This window comes from Camarhynchus parvulus, chromosome 23, assembly GCF_901933205.1.
Source record: "Camarhynchus parvulus chromosome 23, STF_HiC, whole genome shotgun sequence".
In the NCBI taxonomy this organism is placed as follows: Eukaryota; Metazoa; Chordata; class Aves; order Passeriformes; family Thraupidae; genus Camarhynchus; species Camarhynchus parvulus.
In genome coordinates, this window is record NC_044593.1 from 2976084 (window position 1) to 3003467 (window position 27384).

Consider the following 27384-nt stretch of genomic DNA (forward strand, 5'->3'; position numbering starts at 1 on the left):
CCCGCTCCGGGGCAGCGGCCGGTGCCTGCGGGGCTCCCCCCGCGCTGCCCCGCCCCTGAGGGCCCCTCAGGCTCCCGCCGCCTTTCCCGCCTCTCCCCCCCTCCCCGCGCTGTTGCCGTGGCAACCGCGCCGGCTCGCGCCCCGCCCGCTTCCGGCGCCGCTTCCCCTTCCCCCGGAAAGGCCGGGGCGCGCGCGGGGGCAGGGGAAGCGCGGGCGGGATTTCCGGCGTGCGGGGGCGCGCGCGCGGCGGGCGGGAGCGGCCGCGCGAGCCGGGGCTGCGGGGCGGCCACGCCACTTCCGCCTCCCGCCGCCGCGTGAGGGGCCGGGAGCGCCGCGAGCGGCACCGGGAGCGGCACCGGGAGCTCCGGGAGCGGCACCGGCAGCAGCGCCGGGAGCGGCCCAGCCGGGAGGGCGGCGGAGGAACCGCCGCCTAGCGCAGCCCCGCGCCGGCCGCCGCAGCCCCGAGCGGCTGCGCCCCAGCTCCATGAATGGAAATCGGCAGCGCAGGTGAGCGCGGGCCCGGCGGGGCCTGGCGGGCTCGGGGAACGGGCCCCCCGCGCCATCCCTCGCAAGTCCCGGTGCCCGCCCCGGTGCCGCGGGGCAGCGACCGGGCCGAGCCCATCCCGAGCGGGATCGGGCGGGAGGAGCCGAGCCCCGCGGGCAGGGCCCCGGTACCGGGCAGAGCCGGGGCTGAGCCGCTCCGTGCCCTGCTTGCCGTGCCGGAGGTGGAGGAGGAATTGTCGGTATTTCATAACCGGGGTGCCCGGCTTGCATAACCCGCGCCGTGCCGGTGCCCGAGGGACGGAGCCGAAGAGCCCGGCGGGACCGGGCAGCGGTCCCTCGAGCAGCTCCTGCCGGGCTCACACCCGGTACTTGGCCCCTGTGTGTCAGCACTTGAGTTTTGGGGTTAATTCCTGTGCCTTTGGGTGTGCTGCTTCACTGTAATCATCACGAGGGGGTTATTGCCCGGAGAAGCTGTGGCTGCTCCATCCCTGGCAGTGCCCAGGGCAAGGTTGGACAGGGCTTGGAGCAACCTGGGGTAGTGAAAGGTGTCCCTGCCCATGGGATGGGCTTTACGGTGCTTTCCAACCCAAATAATTCTGTGATTCTATGAAAATCTTCACATTTTGGCCGTTTGATCCTTTTGCCGGGAAAGCACATGCTCAGTATTTATCAACTTTGTGGTTTAAATGGATTTTGGGGGTTGGAGAAGGAAGTTCTGATTCAGTTTTTCAAGATAACTTATTCCAAATCTGGCAGAAGAGTGGAGGAGGGTTCAGGGTTGGGCAGTGTTTAATCAGCAATTCCCTGGCTGTACCTCGATGGAAAAGGGAATGTCCAAAGCCACCTGGAGTTCCATGTCTGTCACTTGAGTAGGTACCACAGGTGGTGAAAATACCAGACTGAGACTGAAGGTGTCAACACAAAACGTGCCTTCCCATCTTCATATGCAGATCCTTTTCTAACATACTTGGAGATTTAAGGACAATGATGCATTTGGCTGGAAAAACTCCCTACCTCAGCTGTTGCTTGGCTTGAGGTTGTGATGGGTTGAGAATATTTCAAGGTGCAGAATTTTAACAACCTGGTGGAATTCATATGACGCTTTCTTACACGGTGTTAAATACATTTTAATTATAATGTAGTGCAATTGTAGTTGTCTCCTGATAGTCAGATTTGCAAGAGGAACCTGTAAATGGTTTAGTTTTCCTTTGGAGTGAATTTTCCTGTTGTTAGGCTGCAATGTGTTGGATTTCAGCAGTGCTGCTGCAGAGTGGGCTCAGGCAGTATCCAGCACGATGGATGGCTCTTCCTGTGCCTAGGGAAGTGTTATGTGCAGTGTTCATTTCCAAGTCTTGGGGTGTTGGAGCAGGAGGACACAAACCATCCTTGGTGGAGCAAATGAAGATTAAAGCTCTGTTGTGAAAGAGAGCAAGACACTGAGATGTGCTTTGTTTTCTGTGCATGAAGGGAAAACATGGGATAAAATAAGCAGAGAGGGGAACAAAAATTGGGGTGTGAGTATCCCTGGAGTAAAGTGTGGGAGTGTGTGCCAGGACATCTGGGGTGAAGCAGTGCTGTGGGTGATGTCCTGTTTGTGTGAGAGGCTTAGGCTGAGGAATCTGGGGGGTATTGTGGCTCTCCTGGTCCATGGAATTTGAACATCACTGAAAGTAGGAGCAGGATGTGAAGGTGGCTGCTCGGGGTGTGGGTTATGGTGGAACCAAACTGAGAAACAGCAGTAAAATGTTCAGTGGGGAAGGTGAAGTGAAGGAAAAGCTGCTCTCAGCACAGGTCAGGCATTGCACTTCCACCAGGAGAATATTCAGTAAAATTCCAGAAGGCAGGGAGGTTCAACCAACAGGGGATGTTCTGTGGTATAACCAAGTTGTGTCAGTGCCATTGTCTTCATTTCCATGTCCTACATTGTTCTTTCAAAGCTCACAGCTTTTTGTGTTATAAGTGTTAACTTGTGTTGGATTGGGTTTTTTAATTTCAGTTTTTAATGAGGCACTGCAGGCATCCTTAATGTTCTGTTTATTTTCCATACAATCTTTGGGCAGAGAAAATCCTGAGAAGTGGCTTTTCTCTCTCTGATTCAGAGTAGTGCTTTGGGAGGCCCATTAAAAGTCCCGTTTTGTGGGTGTGGTAGAGCAGGGAAGGGGGTGATTCATAGTTGCCTTCAAAAGTTTTTCTACTGCAAGATACAGTGGCAGATTTCCTCTGGAGTTGCTGTGGAAGTTGTTTGACTCACAGTATGAACATTACAAATTGTTTCATCCTCAGAGCTTTGCTTCCTCAGGGGTGAAGGTGTCGAAGAGTATTTCTTGAGCTAATTTTTACCTCCCAGATTTTGGTCTGTGGAAATACCTTCCAGGGAAAACTCTTGCAGGGTTTGTGTGGGCTGGCACATTCTCTTCTCCCAGAGCAATTGGGTATTAACTTCACTATGTCCATATAAGCTTCATTTTTGGGCTTAAAGCTTTTTGTATTTGGATTTTTTAATGGTTCAGAAGCATTGATTGTCTTTTAAATTCTCCAAAACACTCCAGTGTGTTTTCTGTAAGTCCATTAGGGCAGAATGAGTTACCACACCAGTATTTGCTTGTGCAGTTGGCAGTCACAGAGCACAGCATCAAAACGTTGGCTTTTGATGAGTTTGAACATGACTTAGTATCCGAAACCTTGAAAAAAACCAAACCCTAAATTGCAAGGAGGAATGTTTAGAAAACATGGATTGCATTACTCATAAATAATGTAATGCCACCCAGCAAGGCCGAGTGACAGAAATGAGGCAATTCATGATTTCTGGCAGACGGCGCTCGATCATTGAAACCAACGTTTGAATCAAATCTTCTCTATGTATTTTTTTTAATCCAGAATTAAGTTATTTTTTGTTAGTGATAAAATTTTCTTAGAGCTCCACAGGCTGGGCCTCTGAGTAGAGGCCAGGGGCCCTGTGAAAGGGAGTCTTTTATTTTTTCCCCCTCCTTGTGAGAGCTCTAGCTCTCTCCAGTGCAGCTCCAGCCTGAGACTGGGATCGGTTCCACAAATCTGCCTCATGTTCCTGAGCCAGAGTAAGTTGTATTTACCTGCTCAGGCCTTGATGTTGTGTTTTGGGCTGTTTCAGCACCCATCCAGTTGGATTTAGAACTGTTGTATAAACAAAAATAAAACTACTAAGTTATCTCTGTTGTTAGAGTTTGGCTTTATAATGCTGAAGCCACAGTGTGAAAGAGGATAATTTTTTTCTGGAAGCTTGGTGGGGATGGCCCTTTCTGTAAGGAAATCTGCATTTCCTATTAGCATCCTGCTGGAGATCAGGGTTTTTCTTCATTCTGTAAAAACGTTGCTTGTGCCAGAAGCTGCAGTTTTTTGTACAATGGTGTGTTGGAAGCATTTGCAGGTTTCTGAGCTCCTGCTCGTTGTGCTCAGGCTTTATTCCGACAGGGCTTCTCTGGTTGCTAGGTAGGTGCAGCCAGGGTTTGGATGCAGGCCAGGCTTGTCCGTGTGCTGGCTGGGCTGCCGAGGAATCGCCGTCCCTTCTGGCTGTGCTTAAGCTTGATTGGAACATCGATACTTCCATGGAAGAAAAGATTCTCACTCAGAGCTCGTTGGAGCCGTTAGAGGGACTTCCACAGTGCAGCTGGGGAGGGCTTTATGATCCCTTCCAAGTCAAACCATTCCATGATCTTGAGACGTGCTCCCTTGCTGCACAAAAGCCTTCCAAGAATCTGTCTGAGACACCAGTTTTAGTTCCTGTTTGTGTGTTCATTGTTTTCTGTTATAAATCAGTTGAGTTTTAGTGCTGGGAGCTTTGCTGAGCTGGTTTTATGAATTGAGCTCTGCTCCAGCACACGGAACAGACTTGGTGTGGGGGTTTTACTTGGAATTTTAAGAACATCCTAGGCATATATCTGAAGGGAGCCTACCAGAAAAATGGAGAAGGGAGAGAATTTTCAAGGCCTGGAGTGATGGGGGGGATGGCTTCCCACTGCCAGAGGGCAGGCTTAGATGGGATATTGGGAAAAATTCTTCCCTGTGAGGGTGGAGAGGCCCTGGCACAGGGTGCCCAGAGCAACTGTGGCTGCCCCATCCTTGGAGGTGTCCAAGGCCAGGTTGGACAGGGCTTGGAGCGATCTGGGATGGTGGAAGGTGTTCCTGCCATGGCAGGGGATGGGAATGAGATGATCTTTAAGGTGCCTCCAACCCAAACCATGTCATGGTTCTATGGTATGTACATACCTGTACTGTAATGGCAGAATATTAGTTTCTTTAACACAAAAAGGTTTCTTCTCTCAACTTTGTGGGCAACTGAGAAATGCAGAACTCTCTGGAAGCACTGAGGAGCTGCTCCATCCCCTGTGGAGGAGGCCTTACAGGGCTGCTGCTTTGAGAAAGGTTTTTCAGCCTTGACCCACTTTGTTTTTGCAATGGTTAAAGGACTTGAAGGAAAGGATCTGCCACTCGGGCATCCTGTACTCAGTGGAATAATAGTAGTTTGAATATTTTTGGTTTGTGTGTTTATTTCCATGGGCTTGACACAGGACTTAGGCATGAGGTTGGGTGAGTCACCGATAGATCGGCAGCAGAACCATCCCCAGAGCGTCGCTGGTTATTTGTGTTTTATTGGGCTTTGAGTCACAGCTTTGAGGCCACTGACACACGACTTTCACAACAGAATCTGGCAAGTCAGTGTCTCTTCAAAGCAGGGTCTTTCAGTGGGTGCCCCTGTATTTGGGCAGTACTGGCATACTCATGTTTTTAAGTTCATTTGTCCAAGGGAGCATATGATTCACACAATAATAGCAAAATAGCTGAATTTTTTTAAATTACACCTGAACAATGTGTAGACCTGCACTTCTGATTCATTTATTGGTCACTTAACTCCTGTTTGCCAAAATTTGGGTTCTGACTTCTTCCAGGGTGACTGAGACACACAAGGTTTACCAGACTAAAAGAACCTTCTTAATGTTATCTTTATTTCAGCAGTTTTGTTACTCTCCTCCAGATAGGAACTAAATATAAACTGTGGTATGGATGTCTTCAGAATATTAAAACAAGCTGTTGACTTGTTTATGCCACTCAAATGTTTAGTAGTAACTTTTTTGCTTATGGTTATATTCTGCAAATATAGCTGGAGTAAATTCTAGGGCTGCTTTTACTCACGTGAGAGTATTAAAATGAAGGGAAAGTTGAAGAGAGCAGATGCTTGGAACAAGTTTTGCATAAGCAGAGTCTGTGAGCGGGTTTTAAATGATGCTTCTTGCTTTCTGTTTTGTTTTATCTTGTGGCTCCAAGCCAGCCCCACTCAGAATTTTTCAGTAGTTTTCTGGGTAGAGCCAGACAAATGTTACAGAGGAACTTGGCTTTGATGTTCACCTGTTCTCAGGACGTGATTATTTCTTTCAAGATAATACAGGGGTTTTTACAGAAATTATGGAGATTAAGCAAAAGGCAAATAAAAACCATTTTTCCCAGCACTTGACATTTTAACTCTGCTATGAAAACGAGTGGGCTGGAATTGCTGCCTGCGTCACTGAGTAGGAGGAGAGGGGAGAACTTTGCACTACCTCGCTCAAATGCTCTGAAAATCAGGACGTTTGTACCACGAGTAACTTCTTAAAACTCAGGCAACCAAGCATTTTGGGTTTGTTGTTGTTTCTTAACTGGAAAGAGGTGCTTTTAAGTGGAAATACCAGTAGAAATTCTGGGAAATGGGCTATGTTTACTACCATGTTTGGTTTGTAAGGCATGAGTAATGCAAATCCTGAGTGGAGGGTTCTCATCTAAATTATGCAAAGCAAATCAAATAGATGAGAATGGAACAAATCTGGGCAGGTATTTTAGCTACTTTTTAAAATATCTATCTCAGTGCAGATTTAGATGTTTCTCTGAGCAGTTCTGGGTATTCTTCTCTAGCCTACAAGTAATCAAGAATTTTACAATCCTGTCTTAATCTGAGTCTTTACTCCTCTGGCAAATTGGCTTTATGGGGGCAGTTGGATGGGAGGTAATGGTCTTACTCTTCATCCATTTTCAGCCAGCAAAGTTCAAGAATAATCTGTCTTCCAAGACTAAGCTGATATTGGCACTGAAATGAAGAGTTTATCTCAAATCCTGTGTATCAGTCCAGCGCTACTTCTGTATTTTTGTACTCTGCAGCCACTTCGTTATTACCAGGGTGTTCAGAAAAGACTTGGAAAACTTTCTGTGTTATTTTTGGGGTTGTTTTTGTTTAGGAGTTTTTGAGTTTTTGGTTTTTTTTCTTTTTGTTTTGGATTTTTGGTTGGATTTTTTTAGAAAATCTAAACAAAACCTCCTGATTTTATTCATGCTGATCACTGAAGCTCCTGAGTAAGAGAACAGTCTACAAGTAGGTGGAGGATTAAGGATTAATAATGGGCAAGCATTTGTTTGGAATTTCATGCTGTTGGAGACAGCTCATTTCCTTTCCTCGAGTGTGCTGGCTCTGGTGCCCACCTGCTTGTCCTAGGAATTGGTTCAGGGGATTTTTTGTTGTGCTTTTCTCCTAATCTGTGGGATTTTTCCTTTGCAGGACCCGTGGGGGCACAGCCCCTGCTCATGGTGCCCAGACGTCCCGGCTATGGCACCATGGGCAAGCCCATTAAACTGCTGGCCAACTGCTTCCAAGTTGAAATCCCAAAGATTGATGTCTACCTCTATGAGGTGGATATCAAACCAGATAAGTGTCCTCGGAGGGTGAACAGGTGAGAAGATCCATTTGTCTTGTAAATTATACCAATGAGAATTTTGAATAACATCAGGAGCAGTGAAAGGGAGGCTTTCTTTCCTTTTCCTCACCTCCCAGCTGGGAGGTGAAAGTGCTGCTGCTCATTCAGCTTGAAGAGGAAGTCAATATTTATCATCTTCCTGAAGTACTTTGGGTTAATATTGCCTGGCCAGGACGTGGTGCCTGGAAGCTGCTGCTGTGCAGGAAGGCTGGTTTGCATGTGCTGAAAGGAAAGTGTTTCCATTCTGTGCCACTGAAACACCAAGACCTCCCAAAGAATTCAGATCCCAAAGGCCTGTTACACTTGGAAATGTTCCAAAGGTCTCTGTGTTCCAAAAGTTTTATCTACTACTTGCATCAAGAGGCATTTTTGTATAAGCTGAAAATTTCATCATGGTTTTTTAAGTGTAATTTCAGTGCTTGTGTCAGGTTAATCTTTATTGCCATCAATTTATAATAAAGCGAGGGAGGCAAATCTGTAATTGTGTGCAAATTGGATCAGACTTTTGCATGATTTTGTAGAAACGCAGGTTATTAAGGACTTAAAGCCAAGCTTGTTTTGTTAGGGCATCTCATGTTTATAACCAGTGTAGGCAGAATTCAAAACTCTCATCGAGGAGCAGATAAACATTGCTGCAGACAGCACAATGAACTGGCTGAGCTTCCACATGGGGGTTTGTGCTGTTTTTTCACAGTACCACATTGTGGGTTTTTTCCAAGGTAACAGTGTTCTTGTTTTCCATCATAAAGATGATACAAAGGCCTTGGTAATTTCTAGGAGTTTCTGAAATTATTTCAGTACCAATATTCTCCAGTATTTGAGCATTTGCATTGATTCTGATTTTATTCTGTAGTGTTTATTTAGTTAAAGTATGTGAAGCACCTTTTGGAACAGCAGTGGGTGTTTATAATTCACTCAAGTCTTGTTTATTGCAACTACTTCAGCAAAACACCTGGGAGTGGGAGCCAGTTCAGGTCTGATCCTTCTTCAGAAACATCTTCAATGCAAATATCCCCTTTTCCAGGGACGTGGTGGACTCTATGGTGCAGCATTTTAAAGTGACAATATTTGGGGACCGTAGACCAGTTTATGATGGGAAAAGAAGCCTCTATACAGCCAATCCACTTCCTGTGGCCACTACTGGGGTAAGATAACTGGGAACATGTTACATTAATAGCAGCTTCATAGGAAAGGAAAAAACCCAACTCTAAATATTGCTGATTTCAGAAAAGCTGGATGTATCTTACAGTATCTGTACTGAAACCGAGTCCTTCTCATATATTTCCTGTGAATTCCAGTGTGTGGAAATGTTCATGTAATAGTTGCATTCAGAACTTCCTGTATAATTTAGTAGCTGCTTTCTACAGCAAAATCTATTAAAACATTTCATTTTACAGACTGTAACACATGATCTTATGATGAATTGAAAAAACAAGCCAGAGTTTTTCTAGAGTGTATTGCTTTATGAGGTGACAAAAAGTTATTCTATCCTCTTCTGCTTGGTCAGGGCCCAGTTCTCTTCACTTTGTGCATTTGATAATGTGCTTTCATCAAACGTGCTGTGTCTTCAATATCTGAGTTTTTGAGTCTCTGGCCCAGTTATGGAAGGAGTGGTATCTCAAGGATACCAACCTCCAGATTAAAAAGCTGCTTTTTATTTCTTTCTTTTCTCCCCTGCTCAGGTGGATTTGGATGTGACACTACCCGGAGAAGGTGGAAAAGATCGTCCCTTCAAAGTGTCAATAAAGTTTGTTTCTCGGGTGAGCTGGCACTTGCTGCATGAAGTTTTGACAGGAAGAACCTTGCCTGAGCCTCTGGAACTAGACAAACCTATCAGCACTAACCCTGTTCATGCTGTCGATGTGGTGCTACGACACCTCCCCTCCATGAAGTAGGTTCACTGTCTTCCTGCAGTCTGTCTTTACCTGAAGTATCCCCACTGGGAGACCTTCATCCCCATTTCTTCACAGGTGAAAAGAGAAACTGTTCATTCCCCTCTGCAGCACAGCTGGTGAGCTGAACAGGGAGATTACAGTCAGTCCTGTACAAGTGTTTCTGTAGGCAGGGCAGGTGATGTGTGTGTTGGAAAAGATCAAGAAACATCAGGCATTTATAACAGGCCTTCATAGAAATGCTGAGAGGTTCCAGTGAGCTGCAGCACTGCTGTCCTGGTTCTGATCAGCTTGAGCCAAGTGACAGCAGTGCCTGTGGAAAGCAGAGTCTCTTTAATCCATTGGTACACTGTACACTGTCACCAGTGCATGCTTCTCATGTCTGAAATACATGGCTGGGACAGGACCTGTCCTAACAAAGTCTCATATTTGTTATTTTATCTCAGAACCCTGAAATTTAGAGAAGGCTAATTTTGCTTGATTTGGTCAATGAAAGTTACTTTTGAAGTTTGTTGGCTTTAGGCAGCACAATGGCTTTGCTCTGAGCAGATTTCTGATAGGTTTCACTGATAGCTCTGATAGGCTTCACTGCGTGTAGCTGACAACCAAAAAAAGTGCCTCTGGTTTTGTGGAATCCAGTGTTCCTCAGCTTTCCCAGATCTGAAGATGTTAGCCTCTGTACCAATGCCTGTGCATTACAAAACAGGAGGTGTGGAAGCTCAGGAGCAGCTGTTTTCTACCTGTGAGAGAAACATCATTTCATCTAGTTCTTTGTTTCCCCCATAGTTTTTGCTTCTCTCAATGTATCTTGTATTCAGAAGTTCCCTATGAATTAGGAAAAATGGTATTTAAGGGTCAGGCCAGTATAGACAAGGCTGTTGTACAGAATCTGCTGTGGTGGAGATTCCACTTTCTTGAAGCAGAAGATCAGGAAGGGTAAGTTAACTTAGTTCTTGATTTGTTGTAAAAACTGAAAGTGGTTTGTGCATTGCTAAAAGTAGCAAATGTTTTTTGTCTAAATTTAAAAGCACTGCAATAGGAACAGAAGCATTCAGGGTATTTTGTTTATACTTGCTTCTTGGCACAGATTGCTGGTGCACAAAATGCCAAAAAATAATAATGCCGTGTGTTATAATCTTTGTTACATGAATTTGATGTTTGGAAAACAAGAACATAAATGTGTGGCCACCTGTTTCACCAGGTACACCCCTGTGGGCCGCTCCTTCTTCTCAGCTCCAGAAGGCTATGACCACCCCCTGGGAGGGGGCAGGGAGGTCTGGTTTGGGTTCCATCAGTCTGTCCGACCTGCCATGTGGAAAATGATGCTCAACATCGATGGTAAGTGGAGATTCAGGGCTGAGATTCAAACCAGACATGTATGGCAAAGGCTACCTAGAAATTCTAGTCTGTTTTCCTTGCATTTGTCATGATGTCAATGTTTGAGCAGAAATTTAGCTGCCATATAAAAACCAATATCCCTATATAAGAAAGAATTGCACAGGGCTTGTTTTCCTGCTTAATTTCAGTATTGGTGCATCCACAGTGACAGATTCAGGTTGCCTGCACTGTGTCTCTGTGCAGCTGTACACAGTGAGTGGTGCTCAGTACTTCCAAGAAAACTCTGTAAAACATACCCCAAACACTTCTCTGAATAGGGCTGATTGGAATAGGCTTTCTTATGCAAAAGGATAAGCTCTGCAGCACTGTATTGAGTCCCAGATGAATGGATCTGAGATCAACTGGTGCCTGTGTCAGACTCCCTCGTCCTGTGAGCACTCAACTCTATTTAGTTGTTAAACCCTCATTGAAAAGTGTCAGTGGTGGAGATGCAGGTGCTGCCTGAGGTTTTCTCTGATTTGCATTCAGTTCTCACTGTCTTTGAAATGCTTTATAAACCCAAGGTAAATTGTCTTGCTCTACATTGAGCACTCCCAAGTCAGGTTGTGCTTGGAACATAATAAAATATTGCAGATGTTGAGCTGTCTTGCTGAAAATTTGCAAGTCCATGTGTTCTGGTTTACATAAATTGTGGGTGATTCTTGTGTGACTGAAGTCACACAGTTTGTTCTTGTAAAATTGCCTTTCTAACAGCAGCTGTGGTTTAAAAAAATGAATGTAAAAATCTCAACCTGTCCCAAAAAGAACCTGTGCTGGTATCTATATGCAAGGTACTGAGAGAACTGCAATTCAGGTAGAAGAGGATGAATTTACACCAATTGATCATGTACTGTGCTGTTACTTTGTAAGACAAGCTTTTCTTACCAGCATTAGCAAGTGTAGTAGTAACTCTTGAAGCAGAAGTTTTTCAGTCCTTCCTATGAATGAGAAATTTGAAGCTCTTTGTAAGTGGTGATTCACAGAGCTGTTGTTCTGGTTCCTCATTTGAGGCTGTGAAATTGTCTTCAAATCCCATCACTGGAGGTTTTTCAGTTGTTTAGTTGAATGAGGTTCTCCATAGAAGTGTTGCTGTGGGAGACAACCCACACACTGCCAGGGTGGGGAGAGTGAGGGTTTGGGGTCACTCAGAAATCTGGAGCAGTCTCAGGCATCTGGAGGTGTTGGTTGATGCCTCATGTGAGGTTGGTAGGCTGCTCAGTGACACATGTCTGAAGAATGTTGGGTTGTATGAGCCCAGATGTGTGGCAGGTTTGGTACATGAGATCTGGAAAACTGATAAATGCTTGTTGAGTATTTCTTTTCTGTTGTTGACATTTAAAGTTTTACATGTGTGGAACAGTTTGTGTCTGAGCTCTGTCTAATCCCACCTCGCCCTTCCTGCCAGAGGTGTTGTTTCAGTTGCTTATAACTTTGTCAAGAAGGTAATTTATGATTTATAATAAGTCAGATGTCCTGCTTAAAACCAATATATTGTCTCTTAAAGTAATAGTGTCATTAGCATGTGGGGAGGGTAAGAGATATGAGTAGATCAAGGGTTCCACTCCCCCCTACACCAGCACAATTTCTGCATAGTCAAAATAGTGCTCATGTCTACACCAGATATTGTTTCAGTAATTGAGCAGATTGTGTAACTGACAAAATTATATTGCATGTTGAATTATGTTAGCTTTTAATATTCAAAAGTCTGTGGTAGAGGGATATTAATCCTGTCTCTGCAGCTTCATACAGAGGTAAAAGAGAATGGCTCTCTGGAGTATTGCAGCTTTCTAGAAATAATGTTCTCTGGGGGAAAAACCCTTTTAAACCCCTGAAACTCCAGGTAGTAACAGGATAACTGTACTGGAGAGAGATGTGTCACTGTAGACTTTCTGCTGGCTTTTTGATATTTTACTCTTGCAGAACTCACTGTTCTGTTTCTAAATGTGCCTGAGGTTTACGTGGAATTCTAAGAAATATTGATGTATGAACTGCTTCACAATACCTTGACTGGGGTTTTTTTACACTTCATATTTTGCTCTTTGTAGTTTCTGCCACTGCCTTCTACAAAGCACAACCTGTAATTCAGTTCATGTGTGAAGTCCTTGACATTCATAATATTGATGAACAACCAAGACCTCTGACTGATTCTCATCGGGTAAAATTCACCAAAGAGATAAAGGGTGAGTAGAAATGGGTTGGTTTTGTTCTAGGTAACACAGTAAAGTTAATTCTAAGTGAATTGTTTTAGCTGGAAGCCTGTTTAACTTGGATAAGAAGGGCCTGGAGCTGCCAAGAGAATTGTAGTATCCATGTGTGTAGCTCTAATCCTGAGACAAACAATGCAACTCTGCAGAAATGGGAGCTGAAAAACATTCCCAGTGGCTTAGAGGGAAAGAGGGAGCACGTTGTTCATTGCCTGGGCAGAGGAAAGTGGCTGGTGCCAACCTCTCCTAACCCAGGGTCCCTGAGGCCACCTGGCATTGTGTGTGGGCTCCTGTTGTTTCAGTGCTGTGGCAAAGTGGACACTGATTTCAGGGCTAACATTGATTCTTTCAAAGTGTGTTGTTATAGTGAATTCTAATAACTGATTGCCTTGTGGAAAAATAAGTACCACTTGCAGCTGAAGGCCAAATTCCATTCCAAAGGAATTGCATAAGCTGCTGGTTTGAGTGATTTCACTCCATATATGCTACTTGGGTTTGTATTTTCCCATATCCTTCATTCCAGTGTAATTTGCAGAGAGAAAAGCCTTGGAGGAGCTCAGCTCTTAAACACTTGATGCAAGATTAGACTCTACTGAAATACTGGGCAGCTAAAAAGTAAATTTGAACTGTAATCATACAGGGATGTGCTCACAGAAGAGTCATGACTGAAAAAAGGCAGGAATTATTTTGTACTAGTCCTAGCATGCCCCCTTTTACATCTGCCTGTCTGCCTTAATTCTGTAGGGCAGGTAACTGGAGGTTGAGAAACTGCCTCTGCCTGATCTCGGGTGCCTCAGAGGCTCTGTTACCATAGTCAGAAAATATTGAAAATTATCCCTTTGCTCTCAGACTCATCTTTGCTGCTGTAGAGTCTGAGAGCTCCAGCCAGGACGTGACCATGTACAGCAAAACAAGCCCTGCATTAGAGCTGGCTGTGTGTGAGCAGCACTGGGGGAGGGCACTGCCTTGGTAGTGTCACAGCAGAGTAATGACAGAGCAGGGAATGGGTTCCAGATATCTCTGTGTTCATCAGCCCTTGTCTGTGGTCACAGTGCCCCGTGCTTTCTTTTCTCTATTTTCTCTTAATGCCGTGTCAGGGCAGTGGTGGTTTATTTTTACTGTGCCGTCCTCTGAGTAATACTGATGTTCTTGATGCAATTAGTGTTGTCAGGGAGCAAGGAGGCACAGTCAGTGCTTCTTTGTGATGTCTGTGTCCCCAGTAAACTAAACACAGTCTGGTGTCTCATACCTGGGGACCTGATTTTGGGTGGTGTTCAGTCAGTGGTCCACAAACCTCAACAGGATGAGCCATCCAGCTGCTCTCTCAAAGGCCTATAGTACTAGACTTCACTAAAATTAAACTTTACTACTGTAGGTGAATCCTTTGAGTCCCCAGGCTTTGCTTTTAGCTGCTTTCTGTCCTGTGGAGCTGGGGAAGGACAGCAGCGTGTGGATGCTGTGCAGCCCTCGTGTGATAAGCTCAGTGCTCCCAGCAGATGTTGAGGCTGCTCTGTGTGAACAGCACAGTGTGTGCACAGTCACAGCAACAGCCCCCAGAGCCTCCTGGAGCTGCCACTGTCATGATTATTGTGGGCAGAGATAAGTCTGGAGAGGCTCTGCTGTGTAGGCTGGGTGCTTTGAGACGAGATTCTCAACATGCACAATTAAACTTGGTCAGTGAAATTAAAGAAAATTACAGGATGAATGTGGACACAAAGCTGGGGGGAAGATGATAAAGTAGAAACCTGTTTTTGTCCTTTTAATTTCAGTTACATTGGAACTGATAGGTTGGAGAGATGTACAAGATTGAGAATGAGAACAGGAGGATATGGTGAAAACTGCTGTCCGAGTTCAGTCAGTGCTTTTTAAATGAAATTCAGAAGCCATTGAACATTAAATATTTTACATCATGATTTGTGAGGCTAATCACCAGGATTAGTCAGAACTCAAATGATAATGAAAGTAAAAATGTTTGGCGAATAATAATTTCTTTGTGCTATTTGATGCTGACCCCTAAGCTCTTATGTTCTATCATTTAAAACCTTGTGTTTCCTGTGTACATGTTTGTGTAGCTATGGCATCAGGTTTTTTTGATGCTTTTATGCAGGTCTAAAGGTAGAAGTGACTCACTGTGGGACAATGAGGAGGAAGTACCGTGTCTGTAACGTAACGAGACGGCCTGCAAGTCATCAAACGTAAGAGCCTTTCTGTCAGAGCATGAAATGTGTGATAGTTTCACACTGAGTAACAGGACCTGATATTTCATTCATTTTGGGATGATGCTATTTGACAGATAATATTTTACTAAAATGTCTGTCTTCTCAGCTTTCCTTTACAGCTAGAAAATGGCCAGACTGTGGAGAGGACAGTAGCACAGTATTTCAGAGAGAAATACAACCTCCAGCTGAAATACCCTCACCTTCCTTGTCTGCAAGTGGGACAGGAACAAAAACACACCTACCTGCCTTTAGAAGTAAGAGCCTTACTCTGATAGATCAGCTGGGTTTGGGTGGGTTCTGTCAGTTTACAAAACATTAAGAATCCATGCTCTTTGCAATACAAGTGTGTTTATGGGTTTACATGTACAGAGTACATGGTTTACTCTTTAATTTCACTAAATACTGTCTGCATCCTACAGTGCTTTGAAGTGTAGAAATATGAGAAAGAACAGGCAGTTGTTCAAACACTTTGGGGTTTATAGTGGCAGCATAGTGTCACATGTGTACAGTGTGGTGTGATCTGAGTGCTTCTGCTGTGAATTAATGCTTCTGATTTCCCCTGCAGGTGTGTAACATCGTGGCTGGCCAGAGGTGCATCAAGAAGCTGACAGACAATCAGACATCAACCATGATAAAAGCTACAGCCAGGTCTGCCCCAGACAGGCAGGAGGAGATCAGCAGATTGGTGAGTGCCCCAATCCCAGCTCCTTGGGACACTGCTCAGAATGACACTGGGCAGGATTACATTCATGCAAAACTTCCTACTCTTTTCATTCCTTGTCGTCCTTTAACTTAACAGATTTTAATTACATTTTTAATAGGATTTATTTTAAGTGGCATGCAATGATAGCATGAGTCCATAGTACAGGCTCTTGCATTATCATCTCTGCACCTAATTTACTGTGAGGAAATGCTCAAAAAATGCTTTTGAATGAGCAAACAGAAAATGAGTGCTTGAGTAATGAAGGGAACAGAAACCACCTCATCAATCAGATCTCATGGTGGTAATTGTTTTCACTGGGGATGGGTTGATAATATTGAGCAGTCACGTCTGAGCCTTTTTCAATGAAATTGTTGTAAGAGCACTTCTGCAATATTCCTGCTAGCCTATGGTTTGTTATATGGATTATAATCAGATACTTCTGTAACATGTAAATCTCTCCTAGGTGAGAAGTGCAAATTATGATGCAGATCCATTTGTCCAAGAGTTCCAGTTCAAAGTGAGGGATGAGATGGCCCATGTGACAGGACGTGTGCTCCCAGCCCCAATGCTGCAGTACGGAGGACGGGTGAGGCTTTGGCTTTTCCTCTGCTTTCCATTTTGAGGAGTGATTTCCTGTACACTTTGACTCTACAGGGATCAGACTTTGAATGATAAACTCTTCTTTGTTGTCCTGAAACTGCAAATAGCACTGGCTGCTTCTTTTTTTAGTCACTTGAGTGTCTTGCTTTTGTTTCCCCAGAATCGAACCGTGGCAACACCAAGCCATGGCGTGTGGGACATGAGAGGGAAACAGTTCCACACTGGGGTGGAGATCAAGATGTGGGCCATAGCTTGCTTTGCAACACAGAGACAGTGCAGAGAAGAAATTCTGAAGTAAGGCATGTTGTGGTTCAGGCTTTGAACTGTTCTCTTAATGGAGTGAAACATGAATGTAGGATTACAATGAGCATTTTACCTGGGTTTAATGTGAGATGTTAGGGTGGGAATCTGGGCTCGTTTGCTTACAGTCAAAACACTGTACTGGGTACACTGTGGGGTGTTTGTCTTGTAATATCACTGTATATAGCCCTTTCTGACACCTTGAACAAAGTACTGTCTAGACTATTTTTTAGCCCATTCTGGCCTGTGGTATTTCACAGCTGTACACCCTTCACATAATGAACATTTTTACAATGCTGCTTTAAAAGCTATTTGGAATCATCCTCCTTTGATGATTCTGTCCCTTTGTGCTTTGCTTCTTTTGTACTGTTGCTACTGCAAAAATCCAAAAATCTCCTCATCTGCAGGGGTTTCACAGACCAGCTGCGCAAGATCTCCAAGGACGCCGGGATGCCCATCCAGGGCCAGCCCTGCTTCTGCAAGTACGCCCAGGGTGCAGACAGCGTGGAGCCCATGTTCCGACACCTCAAGAACACCTATTCAGGGCTTCAGCTCATCATTGTCATCCTGCCAGGGAAGACACCTGTGTATGGTAAGGGCACACCTCTGTCTTTACCTGTTCAGTCAGGTATCATTTGGAGAAATCTGCTGCCCAGAGTATGTTAAAAATTACTCAGAACCATCCTTTAGGTATTAGACACCACTGTTTTGTGTCTGAAGATAAATTGGTAGCAGGTCTGAGTATGCAGATAAGTTAGAAGTTACTGCACAGTATGTGCACTAGAATTATTGTGACTTATCTAAGATCAAAATGCAGCAATAACCTCAAATGGACTCAAGTTGTCTCCTTGTGTTTGCTTCCCAGCGGAGGTGAAGCGCGTGGGAGACACGCTGTTGGGAATGGCCACACAGTGTGTTCAGGTCAAGAACGTCATTAAAACATCTCCACAGACCCTCTCAAATCTGTGCCTGAAGATTAATGTTAAACTAGGAGGAATCAACAACATCCTTGTACCTCATCAACGGTAAGACTCTGGAGATTCCGTTTTCTTTTTTCTTTTAATAGATGTGGTTACATTTGCTACTTAGACCCCAAAATTTAAATGTGGCCACGTTTTAAATTAAAATAGTCTTTTGATAATAGTATGTGGTATTTGAAGTAGAATTAAATTCCTTCCAGCACAGGCTCAGAGTGGTGGTTGGCCTGTGCAGTAGGTCTTCAGCCAAGGTTCTTGTCAAATGTTTGATCAGTATCAAAGTTGAAATGAGGAACAGTTGTGTGAGGAAAAATGTTTTAAAGGCAGTATAAGAGCATCCTGCTGCTCAAGTCCTGCAGAACATTATAATGTGTATGCTGGTGCTAAAGCTCAGTGGGGCTCGGGGGACCCCCAGGCTCATGTGGGGCCTCTAAAACCCCTGGCTGTGCTGCTCCACTGGAGCCCTGGGGCTGCTCCCCACCAGAGTCATGCCCCAGTTCTGGCAGTGTGTTTGCAGTGTGTTTTGGGCTCTGCTGGGGAGGGTTCCAAGTTCACCTCTTGTGCACAAAGATCCCATTGTTGAGCCTTGGCCCGGGTACCTGATAAGGCTGAGACAAGAAACAACCCCCACGGTGAGCAATGACCTTGTGGCAGCTCTTCAGCTACGAGTGTGACTTAGCACTTTTTTCTTTTTGAAGACCTTCTGTGTTCCAGCAGCCAGTGATCTTTTTGGGAGCTGATGTCACTCACCCTCCAGCTGGAGATGGAAAGAAGCCTTCCATTGCTGCTGTAAGTTTTATTAAATTTACATGGTGCTTTTTCATTGTGGGTAAATGTTAGAATAGTAAGTGCAACTCGTGGGCTATGTCCATATCAAATATCTTTCAGGGCTTATGCCACTTCTTTGTACACATTCCCAATGATATTAAAAATCATGTATTTAAAAGAAAAAAACTGCCTTATACTTCAGAGTGGTTGCCTAGCTCTTTAATTTTTAAATCAAGGTAAAAAGGCATTGTTAAATAATATATTTCTGCAGAAATATTCTGAAGGAAATAACACAGCTTGGTGACATTAGCTATGGGAATAAATCACACAGGACTCCATTTTCTTCATGGTGGAAAAAGCCCATTCTGTATTCACATAAATAGCTAGCTTGCCTTAGAAGAAATGACAGGCCAGCCAGAGCAGGCCTGATTTTATGAGGCCTTTCTTTATGGTTTTTCTTCCTTGCTGCAACAGTTAGCTAGTAACATTTTTTGTTTTTTTAAAGGAGAAAAGTGTCATTAAAGGCCTGGTTTGGCAGAAATATTTTTGATATTTCTTACCTTTTGTGTTGGTACAGTCCAGGAACTCAAGGTGATGATTGGAGGCTTGGTCAGTCCTCTCCTGCTTTGTCCCCTTGGCATTTTAGTTGTCATTGATTGCAGGAAACTGCATCTGTGTTTAAAGTAACTAAGGGAAGCTGAGGTTTTTCTCAGTGTTAAAGGTGAGAAAATGTCACAGAAAAATGTCTGTCTGGATTATAAAAATATGTCTTAGTGAGAAGCCAAATTCTGCAGGTGCATTTCAGGATGCTTGGGGGCAAAAGGTGTTAAACCTGTACCAAGTACAAGTTCCTGTTGAAAGTGTTACTGTGGTTGTTGTTTAGCATAAACAACTTGTACTTGCCTCTCTTGGCTTTTTTGTTTTTAATTGTTTTGGCATAGATTTGAGCTTGAAACCTCCTCTGGTGCATCTCCCCACAGGTTGTAGGCAGCATGGACGCTCATCCCAGCCGGTACTGTGCCACGGTGAGGGTCCAGAGGCCCCGGCAGGAGATCATCCAGGACCTGGCCTCCATGGTCAGGGAGCTGCTCATCCAGTTCTACAAATCAACACGGTTCAAACCCACCCGGATCATCTTCTACAGGGACGGGGTCTCTGAGGGACAGTTCCGACAGGTTGGTTCAGTTGTGGGTTTCTTGAAAGATTCTCCTACTCTATAGTAGCTGCAGGTCTTGTTTTGTACTGTTTGAGTTGATTACATTTACACAAAATAATTGAGGAGAGAATTTCTTCATCGTGTTGGGTAAGAAGAGTTGCAGCTGTTCTCCTGTCTGGGAAGGAGAAGTCTTCAAATTTGGGAAATGACATATCTCTAAGTACTTTCTGAAATTACCAGCTGTGTGCCAAAGTTGTACTTGTTAACCTACACTGAGTTAGTAGGTGTTGTGCGTAGAATACAGTGGAAGGAAAACCGAAACCCCTCTATTCTTGTGCTTGTAGGTTTTGTATTATGAACTGCTGGCCATTAGAGAAGCCTGCATCAGTTTGGAGAAGGATTACCAGCCTGGAATAACCTACATTGTGGTGCAGAAGCGACATCATACGCGGCTGTTCTGTGCTGACAGAACAGAAAGGGTAATCACTGCCCTCTGAGGAGCCTTTTGGGAAAGCTTCATGAGGAGCTTTTAGGCTGCTGGAGAAAATATTAGCGTGGGCTTCTGTCCATCTGGTTAAATGTGCATGTAGGGAAGTGTTGATTTGATAAAATGGGGCTCCAAATTGAAAAATCATTGACCTTAAGTCTGTTAAAAACCTCCACAACATCACATTGGAGCTAAAATCCGTGTGACTACTCAGTACCAATCTCCAGCAGTAATAGAAGAAAATACAAAGTGGTGGAACATTTTTTCCGAGTTAATCAATCTGAACTGAAGCTGACAATTCTAAATACAAAGGTCTGCAGCTCTTCAGTCTGAGCTGGAAAGTTCTGATGTGCTGGAGGTGCAGTGTTGTGTAAGGTGCTGGAGAGCCATCCAGTGTCCTTGTCAAACCTCCAAGGCTGATGTAGTGGCACAGTCCAAACAGTTCTGTGGCACTCGATGTGCCAAAACCTTGCCAGTGGTGAATAGAAACTTGTATTTTTCCTTACAGTTGAGCTGTATAAACAGCTGAGGCTGCACTTACCAAACCTCTTCTCTAGGTTGGACGAAGTGGCAATATTCCAGCTGGGACAACTGTAGATACAGACATTACACACCCCTACGAGTTTGATTTTTACCTCTGTAGCCATGCTGGAATACAGGTATGGATGCTTTGTAAATGTGAATTTAGAACAAATTGTTTTTCTTCTTTTTGTGACACCTGTTTACAAACAGTTACATAGTAAGGAAATGTTCTTTTAGCTTGGTTTTCTCTGAGATAAAACATTATTGTGAGACTTAGAGGATGATTTGCTTAACAGGTAGTCTCTACTGCACATTTAAATTTGCACTGATGGTAAGTGGTGCTTTTTAAAGTTTCATTTTTAAGAGGTCACTTTATTTTGTAACATTATTATTTCTGAAAAAATATTTCAACTTGTATCAGGCTATTGCTTAAAAGGTTAAAAAAATTTACTCTTTAAATTTTTATCATGTGAGTCTGACCCCATTGTCATCAGTTTTGTTTAGGTTGGCTGGGCATGACTTCTTTTCCAGTTTTGAATCATTTCAACGGGTTTTTTGTCAACCTTTACACTGTGTCTGAGCAAGCTGCTTTCTGGCCCTGTGAAAAAAGATTTATATCCCAGTTGAGGCAGAAATGCTGGGTGTAGTTGCAGCTCATTGTGTTTAATATAGCAAGGCATAAAGAACCTCAATTAAATTGATACTCCAGATATATTTGTTTTAAAAGGAGAGACTTGTAGCTTGGCTAAAGCACAACTGTTCACCCAGTTCAAGTGCAGTGTAAAATTAACCTTGAGTTTCTAGTGTTCCTACGTGCAGTTAGGGTGCTCAGGAACTGGAAGGATTTAAAAGCACTGCTTGTTTCTCTGGGATGTTTTGTGAGAAGGAGTTTAATTGAAGGTAGGTAAAAGAACCTGTAATTGTAGTTTAGTCATGTTGGGAGCAGATGTTGATCACTGAGGGGTTTTATCCAAGCAAGAACATATAAAGCAATAGAATCATGTATATGTTAGACTTAGTAATCTTTAAATACATAAAACCGAACTCGTTCATCTGCTGTTATGTAGACATTCACACTAGATAGCCTGGCCCTTTCTGAACATCAAAATCTGACTTGTTTATGGAAACCCAGACAAGTATGACTGTCTGTGCCCATCTCTGCAGGGAACCAGCCGTCCCTCCCACTACCACGTCCTGTGGGATGACAACTGCTTCACAGCAGACGAGCTGCAGCTGCTGACGTACCAGCTGTGCCACACGTACGTGCGCTGCACCCGCTCCGTCTCCATCCCCGCGCCCGCCTACTACGCTCACCTGGTGGCATTCAGAGCACGCTACCACCTCGTGGACAAGGAACACGACAGGTACATCACAGGCTCTGCCCAGGGTTTAGTCCTCACTGCTCTCATCCACTGTCAGGCCTAAAGGCACCTGGCTGTTGGTGATTCCTGCTGGTCTCGCGCTCAGTTTTTGTTGCCTCTAGGACTGATGTTAAGATCATCACTCCTGGCAGCTGCTGCTCTACATCAGACCAGAGTGGGTTGGTGAATTCTACTGAATAACAGATTAAAAGAATTCATTTACTGAAGTATTTTGTTATGAATTTGACGTGGTCTGAGGCAATCAAGCCACTGATTTAATTTTTTTGCTTTAGGATCAGAGTAGTCATGAATGAACCATAAGTGCTTCCACTTATCTAACTCTGTACGTCAGAAATATTTTACAACCTTCAAGCCATCAATTTATTTATATAAGGCTTATTTTTAGATGAACAAGCTGAGCAGCCATGGTGAAGAGATTTGTCAAAAGTCTCAAGGTTGCTGGGTGAATATGACAGTTGATTTTTCTCAGTGTCCAGTTGTGTCACTGGTGCTGTGTTGGTGAAGGGTCTGGAGAGCGAGTCCTTTGGGGGTTCAGCCTGGAGAAGAGTGGGATCTCAGTCTCTACAACTCCCTGACAGGAGGGTCCAACCAGGGCTGGTTTGGCTTCCAGGGAGCAAGGGACAAGTCAAGGGGAAACAGCCTCATGCTGTGCCTGAGGAGGGTCAGGTTGGACATAAGGAGGAATTTCTCCATGGGAAGGGTGGTCAGGATTTGAAGGGGTGGAGTCCCCATCCTTGCAGGTGCTCAAGAACAACTGAACACGGCCACTCTGTGCTCTGGGCTGGGCGATGAGGTTGGGATTGCTCACAGGTTGGACTCGAGCTTAGAGATCATTTCCAACCTCAGCGATTCTGTCCAAGAGATGCGAAAGCAGCTTTTTGATCCGAATTAATACAATTTACAGCCCTGCCTGTCTCTCCCTCGTTCCCTGCAGTGCTGAAGGGAGCCACGTGTCAGGACAGAGCAACGGGCGAGACCCGCAGGCCCTGGCGAAGGCTGTACAGATTCACCAAGACACCTTACGCACGATGTACTTCGCTTAAGTCAATGACCCGGGAGACACTCACGGAGAGGAGAACTGAGAATTTAAGCCACATACAATGTATGTTTCCAGGGGGTTGGTTTAGGGGCTGTGCCTCCCATCGTGCTGGAGCTGACGCTGTGCAGGGGCGAGAGGCTCACCCTTAAATTGACACGAGGAAGATTGTTTACTTCATCCAGGAACACAGCACTATTATGCAATATGAAACCAGCCAACTGCTTTTTTGGGGCGGGCTCCTGTGGGAAGCCACCGCCATAATTTTTTTTTAATTATTATTTCTCGTAGTTTAACCCTCTTCTGCCTTTACCTCAAGTTGCTCGGCAGCACAACTATTGTTGCAAAAAAAAAAAAGATAGTAATAATAAACTAAAAATCTATTGTGTAATTTAAAATAAAAAAAAAAAACAAACCACCTTTTAGAAACAATCACAGTGATTGTTTGGAGAAGGGAAGTGTGCAAAAAAGAAAATAAGTTTTTAACCCCCATGCATTGAGGAATCTTTCTCTCAGTATTGCCATCGAGCGTTCAAATGTGAACATATCCAAGTGCATTGGAATGTACAGCACTAGCTAGGTAACAGTGAGGGGGGGAAGATGTTTTGCACACTAATCCAATAATTTGAACCTAATTTAGCCAATGGCTGCCTTTGTGTCTTTTCTCACAGCTTTGGAGTTCTCAGCTCCAAGAGTTCCCTTTCAAAAGCAATCCAAGAAGCTCGTGGTTCATGTGCAGGCAGTAGTGACCCAACTCTTCTTGCTCCCTGGGGGAATTTACTAAAGCTGCTGTTTTACCTAGTCCAAAAGTTTCAATTTTTTCCTATCTGGCAAGTCAAATCTGTTGAAGCCTCACGTGAGATCTGATGTCCCAGGTTTTCTGGGATGACATATAGTAACCACCAGAACTGAAACTTTAGAGCTAAGGTCTTTTTGGAAAAAAAAAGAAACCTGCTACTTTACTTGCTGCCTCTCACACCTTAATGTGATTCATATGTATGTGTGTTTGAAGTTTAGCTTCCTTTTGTTTCTTTTATATTTATTAGAGTAATAATAATGCTTTAATTTAATTATTACAGAACATATGGTCAACATCAACTTTTATTTTTTAGAAATGTAATCATGTTTATTTTTAAAAAAAGAAACTGACAACTTGTTTTGCTATCTTTTAGTGCAATAAGCATTCTAAAGAAAAACTGTGTCCATTGAGCTGTACTGAAGCAGTGTCCGTACCACGGACCGTGGGAGAATGGACACCTCCAGGATTTTAAAAGGACAAAGTAAAAGCCTTAATTTTGAAAGGAAAGTTTTATAGTCAGAAGGAATCTTGAATTTTCCTTTTTTAAATCAAAAAAAAATACAAAAAATGCTTCTAGACTTCTGCAAGCTTTACTTGTCGCTGCAGTCTTTTGATTTAACAAAGGAATTGGCCTTATTTTTGGCTTTGAAATGTGGAGCATATTTGAATTAAATGGAAAGGGTTTTGTATTAAGATCTCAGTTTTTACATGCTTAGTTAAACCTATTTGACATCAGTAAAATGTCTGGAATTAATAAAAGTTTTTAGGCTTTTTTCCTCTTTGATAGTGACTTTCCTTTTAAAATTAAGTTATTGGTAACTTCATTTCACTTTGCAAATAAAGAGGGCTGGGATAGTTCTAACATGTTAAATCACCGAAATGTGAAACAAACCAATGGGACTCTTTCATTCCACTTTAAAACCAATGTTTAAGATGTCAGAGACGAGCATTTATTCAACGAGGGGACTGGGGAGTTTTGCACTTTGTAAACTCGTGAACTGCATTTTTGACTGTTTTTATTTGCACTGGTTCATAGTATATTTACTGCAGCTGTTTGTATGGGCATTGCTGTGATCCCAGCCCTCCCGACCTCCACCTGCTCTCACATGAAAACCTGGTTGGTCTAAGTAGCTTCTCTCCTCGTTCTCACCAAATCTGCTGTTTGCCAATATACTGTATTTTGAGCCTAAAATCTGAGCCCATTTTGCTTCACCAGGCATGAACCCCCTTTTTTTTCTGCCAGAAAAACCAAGTACTGTATTTTGTGCGTTTGTATATTGTATGGAAATGTCCGTAGTGCTGTTCACAATGCTGTCTGCAAGAGCTTTACTAGCAGCTGGTGTAGATACCTATTTTATCTCTCAAAAACAAGGAAAATAATGTAAAAAACTAACTTGGCAAAGCTAAAATTGCACTGGAAACAGTGGTGGGGGTGGGCATTGGCTGGGGGTGCTCGGTGAGGGTGGCTGGGGGGCTCAGGAGGCCCTGAGGATTTGGGGACCCCCAGAGCCAGGGGGTCCCATCTTGGAGTGCCCTGTCCCTGTGCGTGCCTTTGGACACACCTGGTGCAGGGAGGGGCATGTGACAGTCCTTTGAGCAAGGTGGTTTCTCAGTGAGTCTCTCAGATGTTTTTCCCAGTCTGTGACCTGACACTTTTCTTCTAAAGCTCTCTCAGTAGCAATGCTGTTTGTAAAAGGTTCAGCTTAAGCTTTATACAGAAATTTCTTTTGAAAACAGAGAACTTTTTTTTTTAAAAAAACCTATTTTACAAAGAGTTCTTGTGGACTTCTGGCATTTAACTGAAAATTCCTTTTTACAAAGCCTTCTAGCTCTCCTTTCAAAGCTGCTTCTCACCCTGCCCACGCTCGGTGACTCGGATTTGAGAAGCTTTTTTGCTCACTACTTTCACCAAAAACTAAAGAAACTTCATTGGCAAAGTGACTTCAGTTGTCAAGGTAACATTGTACCTGGTTTTCATGTGAAGAGTATTTGGAAGTTTTAATCTCTCTTCTTGGTTTTGCAAATATCTACGTCAAGTGCCGATACTTCTTTGTATTACGATATCAAGTTACTGACGTTGTGAGGGCCACACATTTATGATGCTGTAGCTGCTATATTTATTTAAATGGAGATGGACAATTACTGCACTAAGGAATGAGGAGAAAAGCAAGGAATCAAGGTTAGTTAGATATCTTGGTTTTTTTTCCAAAGAGAATTAATGGTGTGAAATATCAAGTGTAACAAAGGGTGCTGTCATTTTAACTGAGATTAAATAGCCAGATATTCTTCTTTTGTTTAAAAACATATATATTTTGATGTTTGCAGTTTGGGGGTGGGGGTCGGGATAAATGGTACCTCATCTGTGGTGGCAGTTTCCAGTATATTTTCAGAGTATATGGATTTCTTTTATTTTTGTACCTGCTCTCCTTGAAAAAGAAAAAAAAAAAATCTCAAATTTTATGTGCTGTTTGAGGAAACCTTGAGTGGCACAGCAGATCCCCCTCTCTGGCCGAGAGCTGGCTGTGGATAGTCCAAAGAGGGATATGGGCACAGGCTGATGGCTCTTCTTGCTTTGCAGACACCGGCCTCGGGTTTCTGCCTGTGGAGAAAAGCAGTTCCCATCTCCTCAGACACCGAGACCCCTCACTTGTACTGAACAAGTGCCACTAAGTGCTCCCGTGGTGGGGGCAGGCCCAGGGTATCACCGAGCCCCTCCTCACCCAGCCAGCCCTGCCCAAACCTCCCACCTGGCCACTGCTAGATCCAGAGCTGGAGAGAATCCCAGGATGTTTGTGGTTGAGGCGTTAAACACGCGACATTTGCCAACAGGAGGAGTGGCTCCGCTGTAAGTCGCCTTTTTCCCTTTCTAGGGACTTGAGCCGTGGCCATTTGACTCAGGATCGCTGTGTCACTGTTCCATGTGTCATCTGGTTACACGTGTCCAAAAGTTATTTTTATAGTATTCATTCGGGTCTTCTTTTGGGAATTTGGCCACAGAAATGGTTTTCAGGAGTAAAATGGGTTTCTGGAAGTTATCAGTCAAATTACTTCAAGATGCTCTTGGTCCTAAATGATTTTCACTTCTTCATGTAAAATACTTGTCCTATAAAATGCTCAACATGAGATACCGTGTAGTCTGCTGTAAAAATTCCAGCTACAAATACTGGTTTTCTACTAGTCTTAAAGTTCACTCTGGTGAAATTCCAAGCTCAAGCTTAAGGCCTTTTTTTTTTCCTTCCCTTTTCTTACACTTTCTTCATATCTTGTCCACTTTTAGTATTTTCCCTGTTTTGTGAACTGAGGGTTTAGAACCTTACTCAAAGCACTTTTATAACCAAGGAATCAAAAGTTCAGATTATGTGTGTTGGACCTGTAAATTAGTTTTCAAAGGTGGTTGTTTCTAAATGGCCATTGTGGTCTCTGGTCAGGCCGGGCAGATGCTCTGTCCCTTTCAGTGCTGTGAAGTTTCATGGCTGCTACTGGCAGGTTGTTTGGATCTAGTGAAAAATTCCATAGGGGTGTCAAAGGGAGAGATTTCTGTCTGTCTTTTCTACCCAAAGATGGTACTTTAGGTTGATGCTGCGTGTTTGGAATATAATTTTTGGTTTGGCACATGTTGAAATCAGACTTCACTTAGCCAATTCACTCCTTGTTTTTGTAAAATATCGTGGTTAGAGCTTGAGCTCGTTGATGCTTTCTGCTGGTA

General features: G+C 43.8%; 1 protein-coding gene across 1 annotated transcript; it reads left to right on the plus strand.

The window, feature by feature from the left end:
- Nucleotides 1-314: 314 nt before the first annotated feature.
- Nucleotides 315-24431, plus strand: LOC115912723 (protein argonaute-3). The gene is made up of 19 exons (XM_030964401.1): nt 315-507; nt 7061-7232; nt 8281-8401; nt 8939-9147; nt 10350-10486; nt 12571-12705; nt 14837-14924; nt 15055-15202; nt 15514-15633; nt 16115-16237; nt 16412-16545; nt 16959-17143; nt 17417-17576; nt 18227-18317; nt 19277-19471; nt 19797-19931; nt 20497-20598; nt 21626-21825; nt 22778-24431. Exons 1-19 carry the CDS (start codon nt 489-491, stop codon nt 22884-22886), a joined length of 2583 nt encoding a protein of 860 aa, XP_030820261.1. The 5' UTR covers nt 315-488; the 3' UTR covers nt 22887-24431.
- The last annotated feature ends 2953 nt before the right edge of the window (nt 24432-27384 follow it).

What these genes read in the sequence shown, in the direction of transcription:
- LOC115912723 (XM_030964401.1), top strand. An exon ending in TGTCCTCGGAGGGTGAACAG is followed by an intron (nt 7,233 to 8,280) that starts GTGAGAAGATCC and finishes CCCCTTTTCCAG; the next exon opens with GGACGTGGTGGACTCTATGG. An exon ending in AGAAGCCTTCCATTGCTGCT is followed by an intron (nt 18,318 to 19,276) that starts GTAAGTTTTATT and finishes ATCTCCCCACAG; the next exon opens with GTTGTAGGCAGCATGGACGC.